General features: G+C 37.3%; 1 protein-coding gene across 2 annotated transcripts; it reads left to right on the forward strand.

The window, feature by feature from the left end:
• Window positions 1-8,677: 8,677 nt before the first annotated feature.
• On the forward strand, window positions 8,678-19,885 carry th (tyrosine hydroxylase). 2 transcript variants are annotated; one of them, XM_079859215.1, is made up of 14 exons: window positions 8,678-8,833; window positions 9,602-9,673; window positions 9,768-9,971; window positions 10,877-11,051; window positions 11,143-11,231; window positions 11,330-11,397; window positions 11,487-11,537; window positions 11,620-11,765; window positions 14,065-14,200; window positions 16,777-16,846; window positions 16,942-16,998; window positions 17,081-17,176; window positions 17,263-17,396; window positions 18,523-19,885. In XM_079859215.1, exons 1-14 carry the CDS (start codon window positions 8,750-8,752, stop codon window positions 18,680-18,682), a joined length of 1,542 nt encoding a protein of 513 aa, XP_079715341.1. In that variant the 5' UTR covers window positions 8,678-8,749; the 3' UTR covers window positions 18,683-19,885. The 2 variants fall into 2 exon arrangements, with proteins under 2 accessions (XP_079715341.1, XP_079715342.1); XM_079859216.1 differs by lacking the exon at window positions 9,602-9,673.
• The last annotated feature ends 708 nt before the right edge of the window (window positions 19,886-20,593 follow it).

Here is a 20,593-nt window from a genome sequence, read left to right on the forward strand (position 1 = left end):
GATCAAATATGACACATATCTATTAAACGTACCGTCATTTAGACTCTAGACAGATCATCAGTGACTTAAAGTTACACTAAAGCAAAATGCAAATCCCTGTGAAATATTTAAAGCTGCAGTCCGTAACTTTTTTGAGTTAAAATTTACAAATTTTTTATAATAAGCGAGTACATCATGAATCCATTTTCAAAAGTGTGTTTTTGTCTTATCCTGAATCACTACGGTACACCTATAATAATATAGTGTTTATATTGGGACTATTTTAGACTGGTTCGAGTCGTACTGCTGCATTTAACATGGCAAGTTCCTAACACTAAATATTAATCTTAAAGGAACACTCCACCGTTTTTTGAAATAGGGCTTGTTCACCTTCTTTCCTACATTTAGATAGGTGGGCAAATGCATTTTTGTCTCAGTGCATGCATTGTTTTAGTTTGACAGGGACGGCGCTAGCTTAGCTTAGCACAATGAATGGAATCCTTTGTTGCCAACTAGCATGTCCTGAGTAAAAGTGATAAAAGAAAATAAAAAATACCCCCACCTAATTACTTCTTGTGGCCTGCGTATTCACAACGAGTACAAATAGCGATGCAGATTAACACTAGGCGATTTCCTAGGCAGATATTGTCTTGGGACTATATTAGGGGGAAGCACAGGCGAAGCACTGCTACTTGAACTGAACTGACCTGGACACGACATCACTGTTTTCTCCAGAGCGGCTGTATAGACAAATGAACTAAATTTAATTACTTTTTTACAACAGAAATGAACCATCATTTACTTAAGCTGGATGACACTATTTACTTCTCTGCTGTTCAGTCGAAACAAACTTTGTTGCATTATTTTCATCAGTGTAAAGCTGCTTTGAAACAATCTGTATTGTAAAAAGCCTCATATAAATAAAGGTGACTTGACTAGACTATTAATGTAAATAGAAGTAAATTATTATTCTCAATTATTAAACCCTCAATTACTTCAATATATTACAATACATGTGACTTTATTTTGAAATGGTATGTTATTTGTAATGCTCTATTGTGGGTTTCTCTCTATCTGTCTCTGTTCGCTTAAATATAATCTTGCACTTTGGCTATACTCAAAATAGATGGCAGTTCAATCTCAAAAATAGAATCATCTCATTAAAGTCAAAATGAAAGGTTTCAGAAAAGTAATTACACAGTACACATTACAGTACTTCATGCTAATGCTTCAAAGAACATTGTGTTGTTTCCTTAAAGGTTTGCTGATAAAACCGGCACCAATCATACATAATGAGCATTAAATATATTCCCAATATGTGAAATTTTCCATTTTTAAAGACACTATACAAATAAACAGTTAGAGCATCAAACTGCACTAGTATCGACAACAAGGTCCTTTTTGAGACTTTAGGCCGTCACGACACAACCATAGTCACAGCTCAAACCACCTCTGACAAATTGCATGTGCAAAAACTGACGGAGGTGCACTCTACGTGATTAGCCATTTTGCTTGGCAGCTGTATTTTGACACATTTAAGCGCAATTATGCCAACGGGTAATTACATCCACACCATAACCAGCAAAACACGCATCTATGCATCTATCTATCATCCATCCATCAATCAATCTCTTATTTCAAAATAGTTTCATTGCAAATTTTCAAATTAAAGGTGCTGTATGTAAGTTTTTGACTGTACTAAAGCATAAAAATTGCACAAAATGTAAATGCAGATATTTAGGAAACATGCTGAGCTCACATAATCGTTAAACAATGCTACAGCCAGTTATTTTACTTTGAAACATGCTTTCTGTGTCAGAATATCTGTTTTTGTTTTGGTCTGTGCGATATCGCACGCTGCCAATCTACCCAATAGTATTTTAGCACCACAGGTTGCCAGTTGGTGGAAAACACAGCATATTGCAGCCAAGAAAGTCAGCGAACAAACTGGGTCAGAGATCGCAGATTATATCTGACCTAAAAAGCCTCAGCACCCATCTAAAAATCTCTATGACCAGGAGCATATCAGATCATCATAAATCAATAAATCAACATATCAACTTACAGTGTGTAAGTCTCCTCGCACTCCATTGTCAATTGCGCTTGTTCCTGTTGCATGTCCTCAAACTGGCAACCCGCGTGTGCGCTGAGTCTGAGCAGGAGGGGCCGGGGGAAACAACTCTCTCCAGTATTTTGGAGATAATATACTGTATTTTGGAGAATATATTAATTTGGACTGCAGTACCCATTTCAACCGCTAGCTGTCAATCTCACATACTGCATCTTTAAAGGCTTTTTGAACTTTTCCAAAACATGTAAAAGAATATTCCCGGCATTTGCAAACTGAAGCCCGAACAAGAAGAGTGTTTGTTAAACATTTTGAAAGGAGATGATGTTGTTGCCCTACTCCCGACAGTTTTTCGGAAAAGTTTAATTTATCAACTATTACCGATCGTTAGCGAGAAACTGGGGAGGCCAAAGGCCGGCAAGGCGATAGTTGTGATTGTGTCCCCCTTGGTTGCACTCATGGAGGATCATTACGTGATTGGCTTACGGGTAACCAATGATTTTAAACTTCAGACAAGCGCCCCCCGCGAGAAAGAAAACGCTTTTCATTTATGCCCTTCCAGACTCTGTCTACAAAGCAAAGCGAAGTAGCAGAGTTTGGTATTACCAGGCTACTGTGGATGGTCATCAGGGAAATTTTGCTGCCTATGTGGAGTGGGTGCTGGTGAATTGTGGATCACCTTTCATCGTCTGGAAGAAGACCCTGCCAGCCCCACTCCAGACCCAGAGCCCAGCCAGTCATCAACACTGCACAGACCGGACATACCACCCGAGCCAATCGCAGACCCGAGCCTGCCACGGAGCCTGAGCCGAGCAAAAGCCGAACGTCATGTTTGTCCCGGAGCCGAGCCTAACAGAGAGTCTGATCAGGTACAAGAGCCGGCAACATCATCAGTGCCAGTAGGTGTCCTCGTGGACACCTCTTTCAGCCCCACCTCCGCTAGTCCCTTTAGTCCCTCGGCTCCCCCTATGTTGACTCCACTCTGCTGTGTGGATCTGCCTTGGGTTTTATGGTCTCCAGCTCTCCGCTCCAGCTTTGCAGTAGGATCTCCTGGCTCCGGCTCCAGCCACCGAGCCCATCACTCCATCTTGGCCTGTTGATCACTCGGCTTCACTTTGGCTTCTCCCTCCCTCGGCTCCACCTGAGACCGTCGTCCTTACAGCTTCATCGGGCTCCCTCATCCCTTCGGCTCCACCTTGGTCAGTCGTCGCTCTGCCTATGCCGTGGACTTTCTGGCCTTCGGCTGCACCTTGTCCCCCCACCCCTTCGGCTCCGTCGGGCTTCACCTTCCCTCTGACTCCTCCTTGTTCCTTGGCCCTAGCGTCTCTAGTTCTCCTGGGGGAGATGGGGGAGTGGAGGAGAGAGAAGCATGAAGAGGGAAGTTAGCTAGAGGAGAGATGTCCTAACAACGACTAACGTTAAAATTGTATTTCTTGAGAATTTTGATATGGCCGACACACGACCAAAGAGTCCGATGAACAAATAACAAAGAAGAGGGAAAAGGAGAAGGAACGCGAAGTCCCGAATTTACATCGGAAAAAGGTGACGAGAAACATTCGCTTCCAATCCGACATTCAGGTGGCTCTGCTTTTGCTGGACAGGTGGGTAAATCCAGTTTGTTTTTTCGAAATGGTTCATGACTGTTTCAGGACGCACGGAAGGGAGGGGGAGGGGACGGGATGAGGAGGAGGGAGGGTTGAGCTAGCCTCCGTTTTGTTTGACAATACTTTGAACGTCAACAAGATGTGACGTCACCCAACATTGCTTTGAGCACCTTTAACAAATTATAAAGTACTGACAAATTGTGATAAGACTTTTCATTGTATGAAAAAGACCACCTGGGACATTCTGCTAAATGTCTCATTTTGTGTTCCACGAAAGAAAGAAAATAAGGGTTTGGAACCACATGAGTATGTATGGGTGAGTAAATGATGACCACATTTGTATTTTATCCCTAAAAGTTTGGTTTTGAGTAAAGAAATTAAATCTTTCAAAATGAGTACTACAGTACAGAGTCACATTTGAATGCCTTAAAATATAGTAAAGAATGAGGTTTTGGTGGTGCAAGATGAAATTCACAGAAGAGATGTTTCCTCAATATTAAGTGCTGATGTTTCTGGAAAATTGATTTATGTGAACTTCCAAAGTGAACAAGACAAACCCACAACATAAAATATGTCACCCGAAGTTCTCACAAATCTGATATTCGACATGAAACCTGTCACATTCATGCGCTATTGTCAGCATTTGTTTCAAAATACTCATTGTTATGGTTATTAAGTAATGTAGTTGATTACATTTAATAGAATATTTATTTGTTGTCGCTCCCAATGACCCCTGTTGAGATGAAAGGTAACATTCAATGAAGAAAAATGAGAGAAAGGACGATGAAGGAAAGAGAAAAGAATTGTGGGGGACGAAGAATAATCGGCCAGCTGTGAGCGTGCTGCAATTACTCTGTCTGAAGTCTAACAATTATGCCGCGGGCCCCTTCGAGAGGAGGCTACCATCCAATCAATACGTAATTGTGATAATTGTTGTCAGTGTGCCGGTGTAGGTTCTTCTGTAACTTACAAAAAAGGGGGAAAAATGAATAAACAGTGCACATTGAATGCCAAAGTGGTGTCACCTAGTTTGGAACGGCATTTAGAACAAAGGCTCTCAATTTGCAGTGTGGAGAAATGGGTCGTGAACGACGGTGAGTCAGCGCAGGGTTGATGGGTAGCCATTGTTTCTACATCCGTCTGTTAATATCTGTGTGTTGTCCGGAGCAAACCGGGACATGTTCCATCAAGTGGTCTTAAGGATTGTTGAAATTTGATGGCATATATATATATATATATATATATATATATATACACAATTTTGGGGGTTTATATATTATGGTAATATTTATGTTGTGGACAGAGCCATCAATATACAACACTTCGATAAAGTTAATATTATATATTTTTTGACTGTGCAATAAGTCCATTCGAATTCAAATTCAATGAATGATTCAAAAGAAAGGCTTGTCACCATGTAATGATGGATCCTCCTTGGTGTGATGTAACCTGCAGAAAGAGCTAATACAGTGCAAATCCTCACTATTAAAGTCCCCCTGTGGTGAAAATCAAGCTTTTAATATTGTTTATTTGTCTATGTGGTGTTTTTAATATGCTTTAAGACAAACCATGTGTAAATTCACAAGTCAACACCATTGCTGAGTATTTACTCTTTAAAACTGCAGTGAAACAAAGACAGTCTCAAAAACGTGGTTTGAAATCACTGGTGTTTCTGACGTCACAAACTACCTTAACCAATCAGATCAACGTGTGATCGTCAACCAGTGGATCTCTGAGCTGGTGTGAGTGAGTGGAGGCAGGGCACATTTGCATATTCATAGAACTGCATATACTAAATGAGGCAGGGGTGTAGAGTTATATTCAAGCAATTTCAAGACATGACGGATATTTTTTAAAGAAAAAACGTTTAAATGTGTCATTTTGATGAGTTTTAAGGCATCAAATTATTGACTACAGGGGGACTTTAAGATTGACAGAACACATAAGATATAAGATGATATGATGCATTCAAGACCTCAGAGGAAGATTGTATTTATGAATTGGGAAGTCTTAAGAATAGTTCGTTTTTTTTTTTTTTTACAAATATGCTAGCATATGTGTACAGCCGAACGTAAAGTCTTTCAAAGTAAACTCAATTTAAAAGCATGCAAACAAAGTATCATCATTGTTCAGTCTCTGTGCTATTTCTCTACAGAAGTTATAACCAATAAAAATGCCTTTGTACTCATTTGAACTAGTTGCGTGTATGTCTTAAACTTCTCATAACAATATGTCAATTTGGGCATTTTGTTGTTGGTTTGAAAAATCGAGCTATGTACAGTACATGAGTACTATGGTAATGAAAATTTATGTCACGTGCACTGCACTTGTAGCATACGTTTTTGCGCTGATATTTTAATGTCAGTGGAAGTTAATGTCAATGACCCTTCTCTTTGACTTTACAGTTGCTGCTGTTCCTAAATGCTTCCACTTTCCAATAATACCACTTACTGTCGAATTATCTAGCAGGGATGAAATTTCACGAAGTTGGCATCCAATCACAATAACATGCTTGAACTCACTGAACTCTTCAGAATTACCCATTTTCATTGAATTCAAGAATTAAGAGGTGTGTCCCAATACTTTTGTCCATATACAGTAATAAAACTGTAATTTCATACATTTCAACAAATTTGCCATCAACCACAGCCATTGCTTCCGCCATGTTTTCTTACTGAAATATCCCCAACTCTGGGCTCAAAGAAAATATTGAGTTTCCCACTCGTAATTACGACTTTGTGGTGGCGTTCATGCACGTTCAACTTCTAAATCCAATCAGTCTGTCATGACTTGAATGCAAACAAACAGAACAGAACTTGAACAAACAGTGATGTTTGACAGATTCAAGGTCCAGAACTAACTAAATGTGTTGTTTCATGATTCATTGAAGAACTTAAGTGACCCCCATTATCCCTTTTTGAAGCCACAATTTGAAAACAGAAAACACTTAAATGTCTGCGAGACCTGTTATCCAAATCACTATCCAATGCCTTCCATGGAGAGATCACTAGAGATCAGAGAAACACAAGTTCAGCTGCATTTCATACTCAAACTGACTGTGAACAATCCAGAAAATCTGTGTGCTTTCTTTTAATGTCACTAAGCGTTATCTTTTCCTGTCCTCCACCCCTCCCAGTAAAGAACACTCTTTCGGCACACAGCCCTGAGGGTACGCAAGTACTCTTTAGCATTTCATCTCATCCTAGAGACACAACCCCCCAGTGACCGAGCGCTTTTCCAGCTGTTGCTGCATCTGAGGCTGGAACTGCTGGTAATCCGGACCGCAGGGCTCTGTGCATCATGACTTTAATCCATTTACACATCAAACTGTTCACGGCTGGATGGATCACTTGATGCTCAGGTAGAAGACAGAAAACAACTGGCAGGTTTTAATCGCAATTACATCTGCTGAGGAAAATGACAATGGATTTTCGGTTGAGCTGATAAAGTGACTCAATTTACCACAGTTGACTTTTGTTTCCTTTTGTTGGAAGGAAAGACATTTTATTAAGTGCCAGGCACGGTACTTGATTTTGAATGTTGAATGGTGCATTAGAAGTGTGTTTTTTTAAAACGGCACTTATCCTTTTTATTTAGATAAGAAATATAATGAACATCCAACAACATAGTGTCAGCCCAGATCTGGCCCACATCTGGGCCGGATCTGGGCTGACACTATGTTGCTGTCTGTGATATCTGAAGTGTATACCATTTTTTTTTTTTTTTTTTTTTTTTTTTTGCATACTGATTTGTATTCAGCAGGGTAACAGATTACATTTTAACGTTACCCAGTCGAGCTCTGGCTTATGTCATTTAACATAAATGTTAGACCCTCAGGGTGACTGGATAATGTTTGAGGGTCTGGGCTGCTAAAACAAAGGTTGGAGGTTCAATCCAAAGTACTGAGTCCTGTTCTATCATCATCATGCCCTTGCAGCTTGCTCCAGGCTGACTGTAATTGCAGTTGGTCACTTTAGATTAAAAATCTTAAATGCCAAGTATAAGACCTACAGAAGCATAACTAGAGCTGCATGGGCAAGATTTTAAAAAAGGGGAAATTAAACCAAGGCTTTAGTAAAATGGATTGTGGAAGAGTTGTCAATTAATTGGTAAACGTCACAAAGCTATTTATTTTTCAGATGTTTTATACGCAGTAAATTAATTAAAAATAGCACACTGTAAAAAAAAATTACATCCCCAAGTCAAAAATTTCTAGTGACTGATCACATCTAAATTTTTCAATTAGTCTGACGTATTATTTCTCATTGAGCCAATGTTAACAGACTATTGCAACAAGAATTGAACTTGGGCCAATTTAAAAATTTAGATGTGACCAGTCACTAGAAAATGAGTTGGAGAGGTTAGAAATTTTTTACAGTGCATTAACAACAATAAACATTTCAGTTATTTTGTTTAGCCACATACTGTCCCTTCATCCCAAGTCTATATTATAAGCCTTTCAGCACAATTTAGACAAAAAAATAAAATAAAAAAAAGAAACTATAAAACACAAAACAATTCACAACACAGCAATAAAAATAACAAAAATGTAGCCCACAAATATTGTTTGACCAACAAAAATGACTATGAAATGAATAAATTCTATAAATTCACTTACTACAAAATCACTTCTAAAGCAAACAGACATTTTTTCATTAGCTTTTTTTTTAAAAAAAGCTTAAAACCTTATATGTAAAAATGCTAACCTAAAAATTGTAACATCTAAATTAGCTGGTTTAATTTGAATTAGATAAAAAAAAAAAATCCATCACTGATATTATTTAGCATGCTTTAATGGGTTCATTCAAGTATAATCGCTCTTTAAGGCAACAAATGCACGTTTTTCATTCATACACTAACAAGTGACAAATGTAAATGACAGACAGTTACGTAGCAAAGAATCGAATTATCAACAAATGTGTTGTGAGGGGCTTCAAGATGTTCAATGGCGGAGAAGGAGGGGGTCGGTTTGACGTCAGTCAAGAGAAATTATCTCTATAAATAAAGGGGAAAGAAAGCTACAGATGGAAGTAAGTGAGCAGTCCCAAGAGAGCAAAATAAGATACCTTGATCTGTCCCGTGCGCGCGTCATCTGAATATGCCGAATTCAAGCAGCTCCACGTCTTCCACGAAGAGCATCCGGAGAGCTGCGTCTGAACTCGAGCGCTCGGACTCTATCACGGTAAGAATCTTTAACTTCATTGTGCGCTCCTCTTAGCTTTAGAATGAAGGGTGAAAAAAACAAGAAAAAAAAAAAAAAAAAAACAAGAAAAAAAAAAAACAAGAAAGAAAGCAAGAATAATTTGACATTTCCTCCTCGTCAATCTTTGTAATAAAATTGAGATGCGTTTACGCATGGGGGTTTGATCATGAAAATCTACACTCTCTACGATTACATTAATTAATCTATACAGATGGCTAGATTTTGACACTTAAGACTCACTTTAAAATGTATGAATTTCATTTTATTAAAAAACAAGATACCAAACCAAGTGCCATTTATTTATTAGTTTAAAAAAAATAAAAAAAAATAATGTCAAATGTTTATAAATGGAATTATACATTATATTATACAAACATATTACTGTATAATATACAATTTAAAAGTGAGAAAACTTTTAAGAAGTTTTGAGAAAAAAAAAAATCGTCCAGCATTTGTTTACAGATGCCAGTTAGTTTGGTATCTGATGCAATTAAATTCATACATTTCATTAACTTAATAATTTGAGAAATAATGTAATTAACTTCTACTTCTCGCATATTGAGTAACGTGTAGCATTTGAGATGCTCCTCCATCTCTTCCGTTTTGCTGTGAGTAAACAGAATCTCCGTTGAGAATTACGCACAGCATTACGCGGTAATTAGTAAACGCAAACGCTTTGAAAATAAGTCTATAAGTGGCTGTAACATTGGCTCAAGAGCAAATGATTAAGTCTGAGCTATATGGCAGGTTTACATAGACTGCATTGAAGTTCTTATGCGCTTTTGGAGATGTAAATCACCTCCATCCGATGTCCAACAGGTAAGCAGGTCTACGTTATTATTTATAGATTAGATGCATCTGAATAGACATGAATGTGTCGTCTTCAATGATGTGCGGTGTTGTCTTCGAACAGTCTCAGAGGTTTGTGGGAAGGCGGCAGAGTTTGATCGAGGATGCGCGTAAGGAGCGCGAGGCGGCGGCGGCGGCAGCGGAGGTTGCGGGACTCAACGAGCAGATCGTGTTTGAGGAGAGCGATGGGAAAGCCTTGCTCAGTCTCTTCTTCTCTCTGAGGAGTTCAAAGAGCCCAGCGCTGTCCCGCACTCTCAAGGTTTTTGAGGTAAGACGGATGGGATTTTATTTTTTTCGAAAAGATTTTAGAATCTTTTCCTAATCTGCACAAATAAGAATCCATTGTGAATCAATTAAGATCCTGAACAACAGCTATTTGGGGTTCTTATTCGAGCCTTAGATCCTTTAGGACTATTTCAAATGAAGATGTTTCAAATTTAGTTAGGCTACTTTTTTCACTTGTTCTGAAATATTAAATAGTTATTCGTCAATTAGGTTATTGACATGAGTTACAGTTACTTTAGTTAAACAATTATAAATATCCCCAAATCAAATTGTCTACATTTAATCTACATTCTAAATATGTTTTTCTTCATATATATTTTCTTGAGGAACAACAAAATGCAAGAATGTTGCAAATTAAATGATCTACTTTAATGTATGACATTATATGTATTAATATTTAATATAATAATATATCAATATGTGTATTATGACATTTATTTATACGTATTTAAATTGCTAATTCATTCGAAAATCAAATGTTATAAAGAGTTTTGGTCACACTTTAGTTTGTGGAACATATTCACTATTAAATACGTCTTTTGCCTCAATAAACTCTTAATTACTGCTTATTAATAGTTAGTGTAATTGTTAAGTTTAGGTATTGGGTAAGATTAAGGGATGTAGAATATGATCATGCAGAATAAGGCATTAATATGTGCTTTATAAGTACTAATAAAGAGCCAATATGCTAGTGATATGCAAGCTAATAAGCAACTATCAATGGTGAGAATTGGTCATCGTTTTCATATATTGTACATTTGAGAGTTCACCAGATTAAGATTTTTTTTTTTTTTTTCACTTTCTTAATGGCATTGCCACAATATGTGCATTAATTTCTAGTATTTTCTTTGGGATTTTATTGTAATGCTCAACTACTGAACACCACAGACGTTTGAAGCCAAGATCCACCATCTTGAGACCAGACCCAGCCGAAAACCAAAGGACGGCTTGGAGGATCTGGAGTATTATGTCCAGTGTGAGGTGCACCTGTCAGACGTCAGCACGCTGGTCAGCTCTCTGAAGAGGAGTGCAGAGGACGTCAAAACCACAAAAGAGGTCAAATGTGCGTCTATTAATACGTACGGTTGCTCAGTATGTTTTTCTTTTCCTTATTTGAATGTCATTTACGCTTTTTAACTTTTGTCTTTCTTCAGTTCATTGGTTTCCCAGAAAAATTGCTGAATTGGATAGATGCCATCATCTTGTCACCAAATTTGATCCCGATCTAGATCAGGATCATCCAGTAAGTGTTGGAATAGTTCCTCCTTTCTACATAACTACATTTGATTACCCAAATTCTGTCATGTATTTCTTATATACGTTTTTTTAATGTCTTTGCAGGGATTCACTGACCCTGTTTACAGGAAACGACGGAAGATGATTGGAGACATTGCCTTCAAATATAAACAGTATGTTGCAACAGCCGCGTTTATAATGCAATGTTTTCCTCTATGGACATATAGGCACAGATATTTGACTGACACTTGTCTCTTTCCAGAGGAGAATCGATTCCTAGAGTTGAGTATACGGAAGAGGAGATCGGAACATGGTGCGTTGTGCTGAAATAAACAACCTATCCTTGGTGAACAGATTAGTTCAAATTTCTCACATGCAACCAAATGTGTGTGCAGGCGAGAAGTGTACTCCACCCTCAGAGATCTGTACACGACCCACGCCTGTAGCGAACACTTAGAGGCTTTCCAGTTGCTGGAGAAACACTGTGGCTACAGTCCCGATAACATCCCTCAGCTGGAGGATGTGTCCCGCTTCTTAAAAGGTACCAATCAAATTATAGCTCAGCTAGACAACAGTGCAACCCGTGCGTCATTCAACATGTTATTGAGTATGACAAATCATGTTTGGTTACTGTAAATATTCTTCAGTATTGCCAGTAACAGAAAACACTAGCAATATGTTTAGCGTTTCGGAAAACACCTCAGCAACCACCTAGAATACCTTAGCAACCACATTGCCATGCCACAGCAACCACCCAGCAACACCCTGGCAACCGCTTAGAAGTCAACACTAACACCCATAGCAACCCCATAGCAATGCATTAGAAAACAACCTAGTAACAAAGACAGCAACATAGTGCCGGCCTAGATCTGGCCCACATCTGGAATGTGTGGATTCCACATGTACCAGATGTGGGCCGGATTTGGGCCGACACTATGTTGCTGTCTGGGAATGCCAAAACGTCCACCTACAACACCCCATCTACCACATATCCCTAGAGGCCAATTCACACTGCACCGACAGACACAGACCAACGCCGAGAGTCACCAGATCACAGCACGTTCTTCTCAGCATGTCCTGATTTTGCCGATTTAGACACTTTCATATTTTGTTGATCCTGGCACAACATTCCTGTCCCAAAATGTAGTCCTAACCCTATCCCTGCCCATAACTCATGCCTAAAATCAGAGGGAAATGACAGGTGAATAACACTGATCTAGAAGCATGTAACCCTGGTTGTAATCCTAAACTTGACATAAACTGTAAACGTGTCCCTCAAATCTGATTGGTTGATTGGGATGTTGTACCAGGATCAACTAAGATGCAGGATCCAGAAACATGTTGTACTTGGTGAAATCAGGTTCTGTGTCAGTTGCCGTCTGTAGGTGCGTTGTGAATTAGCCTTTAGAGACCACCCAGAGCATCCACATAGCAACACCCTAGCAACCCACCCTGAGAATCCTAGGAACCACCCAAATACACCCTAGGATTCACATAGCAATGCCATAGAAACCACCCAGAAATCCTCATAGCAATGTCATAGCTATCACATAGAACCACTGACCCACCCTAGTATCCACATACCCACACCCTGGAAACAACCCATAATACCTTAGGAACCAGCTAGAACACCGTAGCAACTTCATCCTACTACAGTAACACCCTGGCAACCACCTCGAACACCTTAGCAACCCCATAGCAATGTGTTAGCATTCTCCTTGTAATAGTGTGCAACAGTGCAAAAAAACAAATTTAAAAAATACTTCCGGAACCTTTTTTATCGCCGCTGGTTCCAGAAGTATTTTTTCTATTTATATTTCCTATAGGTATTTTAAAAAAGTCTTCGTTAAAGAGTTATAAGCAATGAAACACACCAACCAGCTATGATATGATAAATATGTATGAGACAGACTTGATGACATCATTTGCAATGCCTCATGGGAGTGGGTGGAGATCTTTTGGCACATGTTGCGACTCTCTGATTGATGTAATTTTCTGAACAGCATCATGGGTAATGTAGTTTTTCACCAGACATTCTGTTGTTAAACATGATTATTTAAAAATAAATAAGCTGAAATATTTAGGGCAAACGTTTTCATCAGAGGCAAATACCATTGATTAACAACCTAAAGGGTTATACGTTTTCGTTCAAAATCAATTTCCCTATGGAGAACATGAATGGAGTTTTTACATCCAGAATCCGACTGTTGCAAAGTTGCCGGATCAACTACCCAGAACATCCTTGCAACCACATAGCCCATAGCGACCACCCAGATCATCCTCATAGCAACACCCTAGCAACCACCCAGAGCACCCTAGAAACTGCATAACAATGCCATAGTAACCACTCAGAACACCTGCATAGCAATGCCATAACAGTCACCTAGATCACCCTAGCAACCACATAGCAACACAATGGCAACCACCCAGAACTTCCTCACAACCACTTAGAACACCTTGGCAACCTCGTAGGCATTTCACAGCAACCAGCCAGCAACTATACACCAAAAACACTGGCAAACACTCAGGAAACCTTAGCGAATCCATAACATTGTCCTAACAAACACCTAGTAATGCCATAGCAATCACCTAAAACACCCTAGCAACCAATATAAACTACCCAGAACATCCACATAGCAACGCCCTAGCAACAACTCAAAATACCCTAGGAATGGCATAACAATGGCAATACCATACCACTCAGAACACGTGCATAGAAATGTCATAGCACCTAGGACACTCTAGCAACAGTATAGCAACACCCTAGCAACCAGACAGAGGGATGGTGATGAGTTTGGCACAGTCAAGCACCTCTCTCTCTCTCTCTCTAATGTATAAAGAGCGCACAGGTTTCCAGCTGAGGCCAGTGGCAGGTCTCCTCTCCGCTCGAGACTTTTTGGCGAGCTTGGCCTTCCGTGTGTTCCAGTGCACGCAGTACATCCGGCACGCTTCCTCCCCCATGCACTCGCCTGAACCGTAAGAGACTTACTGTCACACATTTTACATTTATGAAGACACTTCCTGTTTATTAAGCATTTGATTTACATCCAGATGTAGGCTGACTGCCTAGTACACGCTGAAACACTGCAACCCAGTAAAATTGTATGTCAAATAAAATAAAGGAGCTTGTAGTGAAAAAGGAGTTCAATATAGCATAATTTTTAAAATAGTACTTATAACAGAATAATACTTTTTAAAAGAATATACTTAAGTGCGAACTGATTGCAATGTTTTTGGACACTTAACTGCATGTAATTACAATTTAATTACATATTACACTTAAAAAAATTAAAATTAAATGTGATTAGCTAAACTTTAGAGATTTTTCATGTGCACTGATAAAATTATTATGTGGTAAGTAAATAAATAAATACTACAGAAATGTACAGAAATTTCTACCTGAATAAGTTATTTCAGGCAAGAATGAAAAAAAGAGAAGCAAAGTAAATTCTATATTCAATTTAAGCTTGTAGAAATTAAATTGTAAATATCAATGCTATAAAATGAAGTAACACCTACTCAACTTTCTGATACTGGTGTTCCCATCATGCACTGGGGCATGAATAATTATAAGGTTGCATTTTTCAACAACATAGTCTTGCAATAAACTTCAACTATTAGTAGAAATTACTCACCAAACTTTAACTGGCCAAGTTAAAGTTACTTATTTTCTTTGTTTATATTACTTAACTCAGTTAAGTAGATTTTACTTAATTCCATTTGTGAAAATAACTTAAAAATATGCGTGCAAAAAAAGAAACTTATTGTTTTCCATGTGATATGTATTTGTACATTGTATACAGTGCATACTTGTCCATGCATTATATAAATAATACTGCAGCCCTTGTGAAAAAGAAGTGTACTTAATTGTTTTAAATATTCACTTGCAGCATACTTCAAATCTTAAAACAACTGTACTTGCAGATAATATAATATTAATGAAATAAAAGGCCTCTTAAATGTACTTAAAGAGAGAAGACATCCAGAACTGTTTCTTAAAGGAGAACTCCGGTCAATTTTAACATTGAGCTCATTTTTTTGTACATTTGGAGTTCTGTCAATACAGAGAACAACTACAAAAAACGGTGTTGCCTACACCGAGTTATTCTATTTTTAAAATTTGCACCCTGTTGACTTCAATAGGGCAAGTAGTAAGCCTGCTTTTTAGCCTCTTAACATCCTTTAAGTGTCATTACAAGTGCACAGAAAATGTGAGTGATTCCTTCCGAGTGAACACGGGTGGATCTGACTGCAGTAGATGTTAGAGATATTAATAAAAACGAAGTTAATTCAGCCAGCGCTCATACCTTTGTTTACATCCTGTTTTCGGTGGAAGGCAATAGTAATCGATTGTCGAGTTCACGCGCATAGGTTTAGTTACCAATGATCACGCGCGTGAACTCGACAATCGATTACTATGGCCTTCCACCGAAAACAGGATGTAAACAAAGGTATGAGCGCTGGCTGAATTAACTTCGTTTTTATTAATATCTCTAACATCTACTGCAGTCAGATCCACCCGTGTTCACTCGGAAGGAATCACTCACATTTTCTGTGCACTTGTAATGACACTTAAAGGATGTTAAGAGGCTAAAAAGCAGGCTTACTACTTGCCCTATTGAAGTCAACAGGGTGCAAATTTTAAAAATAGAATAACTCGGTGTAGGCAACACCGTTTTTTGTAGTTGTTCTCTGTATTGACAGCACTCCAAATGTACAAAAAAATGAGCTCAATGTTAAAATTGACCGGAGTTCTCCTTTAACACACTTACAGTAAGTACACATTTAAAAAGTGCACTTTGTAACAATGTCAAATTAAAACTTTTACTTTAAAGTAAAATCATTTTTGTCACACTTTATTTGTTAACACTTTATTTTACAGTGTCCTTGTTACATATGTTACATATGTGCTTACCATAGTAATAACAGTCAATTATGCATAATTATATGCAACTAACTCTAAACCAAATCCTAATCCACCCTAACCCTATAGTAAGTACATGTAGTTGCTTAATATAACCCAGTAATTAAATATATAATTACACCTTAAAATAACCTAGGTGTCTTTGTTACAGTGTAATTATATATTTAAGTACTGAGTAATATTAATTAACTATATGTACTTATAGGGTTAGGGTGGATTAGGATTTGGTTGAGGGTTAGTTGCATATAATTATGCATAATTATATGTATAACTACAGTAAGTACATGTAACAAGGACAATGTAAAATAGTGTTACCAAGAACACAAATTTTGATGTGTTGACTGATATAATAAAGCACATGTATATAATTATAAAACTGTGTGTGTTGTTAACTTATACATAAATTACAAGAAATGACATTAAAGTGTATTTTAGTTTATCATAAATGCTTGTCAATACATTTGGCAGTACACTTTAACCATATTTCAATAGAAGTAATGATGAAATTACATATAACGATATTCTTAAGTCCTACTTAAAAAAAAAAGAGTAAAGTCTGCTTTAATGAAAATGATGGCACAGTATAGTCACAAATAATCATTATTATTTTGTATCTTTTCCGTTCCAGGGATTGCGTTCATGAACTTCTTGGACATGTGCCGATATTGGCTGATAGAACATTTGCACAGTTTTCTCAGGTAAAAAAACAAAACAAAAAACAAAAACTGCTTTATGTACATATCCAATATTTCCTAACATCTTTGATCTCGGATCTATGTCCTGAAATTCTCAGAGTATTGGTCTGGCCTCTCTTGGAGCTTCTGATGAAGATATTGAGAAACTGTCAACAGTAAGTGCAAAGCATCCCATCAAACTCTGCTGCTGTACACACTCAAAACCCTGAATGTGTTTGTTCTGAATGTGTTTTCCAGCTGTACTGGTTCACGGTGGAGTTCGGACTGTGTAAGCAAGGAGGGAAGATCAAAGCGTATGGAGCGGGACTGCTGTCGTCTTTCGGCGAGCTGGTGGTTGGTGGCCTTTCTCGTACGAACTGTTTTGGCTGCTTTTTATGATGAATGCATTTGACATTTAATGTTGCCCATTGTTTTGTCAGCATTCTCTCTCAGATGAGCCAGAGAGACGGGAATTTGACCCGGACATTGTGGCTGTTCAGCCGTACCAAGACCAGACGTACCAACCCGTCTATTTTGTGTCGGAGAGCTTCACAGTTGCTACAGAGAAACTGAGGTGAGCTGCACCAAAAATACTGTATGTTTGGCCATCATATTATTTACTATGAATGCAAATAAGTTTCAAAAAGTGTAAATAAACATTTTTTTTAATTATTATAGTGGTCCATAAAGCAAATATTAATTGCATACATTTGCTTTTTTGTCTGCATTTTTATTTTATTTGCAAAAAAAAAAAAAAAAGAAGTTTTTTTTTTTATTTAATGCTAAAATAAAAGGAAAAAACTAAACTAAAAGATACTGTGAGCAATTTTATATAATGTATGTATGATGATAAAAACATACTGTACAAAATTACATTCTCAGAATGAATTCATGAATTTATTTATTTATTCTAAAATAAAAAACAACTAAAATAAAAGATACTGTAAGCAATTTTACATAATGCATTTATGACAAGAATTTTTTTTTAATATATAATTACATTCTCTGTAATGAAAAATTGAATTAATGAATGAAAATACATAAATATATATATATTTTTAATTTGTGTCAAACTAACTAACTAACTAATTAAAATAGTCAATAAAACAAATGCTCACAAATAAAATAAAAATAGGATATTACATACATTTGCATCGTTTTTGTCTTTACTGTTTGCTACTGGTACAAACTTTTTTTTATTAAAAAATTCATCAAAAAGTTTTTCATTAAAAAGTTCATGGACATGTAATGCATTCAATAAATAAATAAATACATTTATTTATTTATTGCATTACATGTCCATGAACTTTTTAATGAACAATTTTCATTAATATTTGAACCAAAACGAACAAGACTTTTGTTTAAAATATGAATGAAAATATAAGGCAAATTGTATATTTATGACTAATTTTAAATGAATGCAAATTAATATTTGAAATAGTTTTAGATTGCATTTAGCATGTCAAACCACAGGACATGCCAAAGTATTTCATTCATTCATTCATTCATTCAACTTATTTTACTCTATAAAACTCGGTTTAAAAAAAAAAAAAACATTTTGCAAAGATTCAATAATTCCTTAAAAATCTAGCAAGTATTGACTAATAAAAGAAGGAATTTACTGCATACATTTCATGTTATTTGCTATTAAATTGTTTCTATAACGACAAGAATTACTTCTTTTTTTTTTTAAACAACAGAGCGTACGTGACCCGCATCAAGAGACCATTTTCTGTGCGGTTCGACCCGTACACAGACGGCATAGAAGTGCTGGACAACCCTCTGAAGATCCAGCAGGGGCTGGAGACCATTAAAGATGAGCTGAAGATCCTCACGGATGCCCTGAATGTGCTGGCTTGATCCTGTCTCCAGGAGCCGAACAACTCTCCTGTTCCTCTACGCTTCATATGTGACGTCTCATCGTTATGCTGTGCGTCTACGTCTACATCTGCTGCTATACTGGCGTCAATGCTATTAAAACACTTGAGTGCTAGCCTCAAAACCTCATGTTGGAACTCCATACCAGAAACCTTAAAGGGATAGTTCACCCCAAAATGAAATTTACCATCAATTACTCACCCTCATGTCGTTCCAAACCTGTAGAACATCAAAAAGATATGTTGAAGAAAGTCTGTAACCAAACAGTTTTGGTTCGTATGGACAAAACATACAATGAAAGTCAATGGGAACCGAAACCAGCATTCTTCAAAATCTTCTCTCATGTTCCACAAAGAAATTCACACAGATTTTTGGAACAATGAGGGCGATTAAATGACGACATTGATGATATTTTTGATCTCTGGATTAATGGATCGCTCTGTAAATTCAGCTAATAAGGGGGGCGTTTACACAACAACGTTTTTCAACTAAAAACGTAACACTTTTTATGCGTTTTGTCCGTTCGTTTACACAATAACGGCATTTTGGGGGCCTGACAATGCAAATTTTTGAAAACGGGATTCAAAGAACGATACCGTTATCGTCTCTGTAAACTACAAAATTTGTGAAAACGGTGACTTCATGCTTTACAAAGTGACATCGCCATCTACTGGCCTGGCATGAATAATACCGCGTTTTTAGCCGTTTTTGCGGATCCGTGTGAACGGGATCGTTATGCGAATTCTTGTTTGGTAAATCGTTGTTGTGTAATCGTACCCTGACGCTATTGAAGACAAAAGTTATTTATGAAATATCACAAGTACTATACAAAAAAAAAAAAAAGAAACAAATATGTACAATATATAATCAAATGTGTATAATCAATACAAATTGAATGTATTAGTATTCCAAATACATTGAGCTGGTTCTTCTACAGATGGTAGAAATATTTTATTATTAACAGCAAATCATTCATAAAAAGAAAATCCTGGCCTACTGATTGGTGCCTGTTTATTTTCAACTTTCTCCAGAAAATATGTAATATAAATATGAATAGTCTCTGCAAACAATGCATAAAAAGTGGAAATACCATTGCTGTTATTAAGCGTAAATAAAGTTGCAAGAAAACTGTGTAGTGCAAATTGGATATGTGCTATTATAAAGAAATATATTTGAAAACATCCCAAACTGTTCTTGTGGTTTACTTTCTGAATTTACATTAAATCGACCCTTTCATAAATGCTTTTTACAGGAAAAGTATGTTGGTTTCAGAAGACTATTTGTCCGACCGAACCTTAAATCAAACAACCACCACCAGATGGTAGTCTAAGCATATATGTAGGTGAGGCGTCCAACACCAGCACTTTTTGATGAGGGACGGCATAATGACTAGGGATTTTGTAAGGGTCGTGTCATGAGGTTAGAGGTTAGGATCGGGATGAGGATTCTGATTTTGGATCCAAGTAGTGGGAAAGATCTACCATTTGAATACGCAACCAACCACTAAATACATTTTAAAAATCCCACAGTGGAATACGTCATGTAGTAAATCAGTAGGTGTAGGATATTACGCTAACGAAGACTGATATATTATTTTACATAATTTGAACAATTAAACTGAGGTCACCGAGTTTAAAACAGAGAGCTATTCAGGTCAAACATTGGATATTGCTGACTGCGCATATTGGTTATCTCAAAACCTCCTGTGCTTTTTATTGATGACCTCTAATGTTTTGTTGTGGACTGGTTGGTCCTGTATCATGGGCAGTTTTATCCATTGTTGTGCATGGCGAGTTGAGTAAGATGAAAATGCAGCTTACTGAATGCAGTGAATGATTTATTGCAAGGCCCTACAGATCTTTTGGGTTTCCTGCTTCCTTCATCTGATGGATA

This window comes from Squalius cephalus (genome assembly GCF_949319135.1).
Source record: "Squalius cephalus genome assembly, chromosome: 23".
Taxonomy (NCBI): Eukaryota; Metazoa; Chordata; class Actinopteri; order Cypriniformes; family Leuciscidae; genus Squalius; species Squalius cephalus.

Coding starts and splice junctions, on each gene's coding strand:
- th (XM_079859215.1), top strand. CDS start 8,750: ATGCCGAATTCAAGCAGCTCCACGTCTTCCACGAAGAGCATCCGGAGA. Junction 11,766..14,064: donor TGTGTCCCGCTTCTTAAAAG/GTACCAATCAAA, acceptor TAATGTATAAAG/AGCGCACAGGTTTCCAGCTG. Junction 16,999..17,080: donor ATATTGAGAAACTGTCAACA/GTAAGTGCAAAG, acceptor TGTGTTTTCCAG/CTGTACTGGTTCACGGTGGA.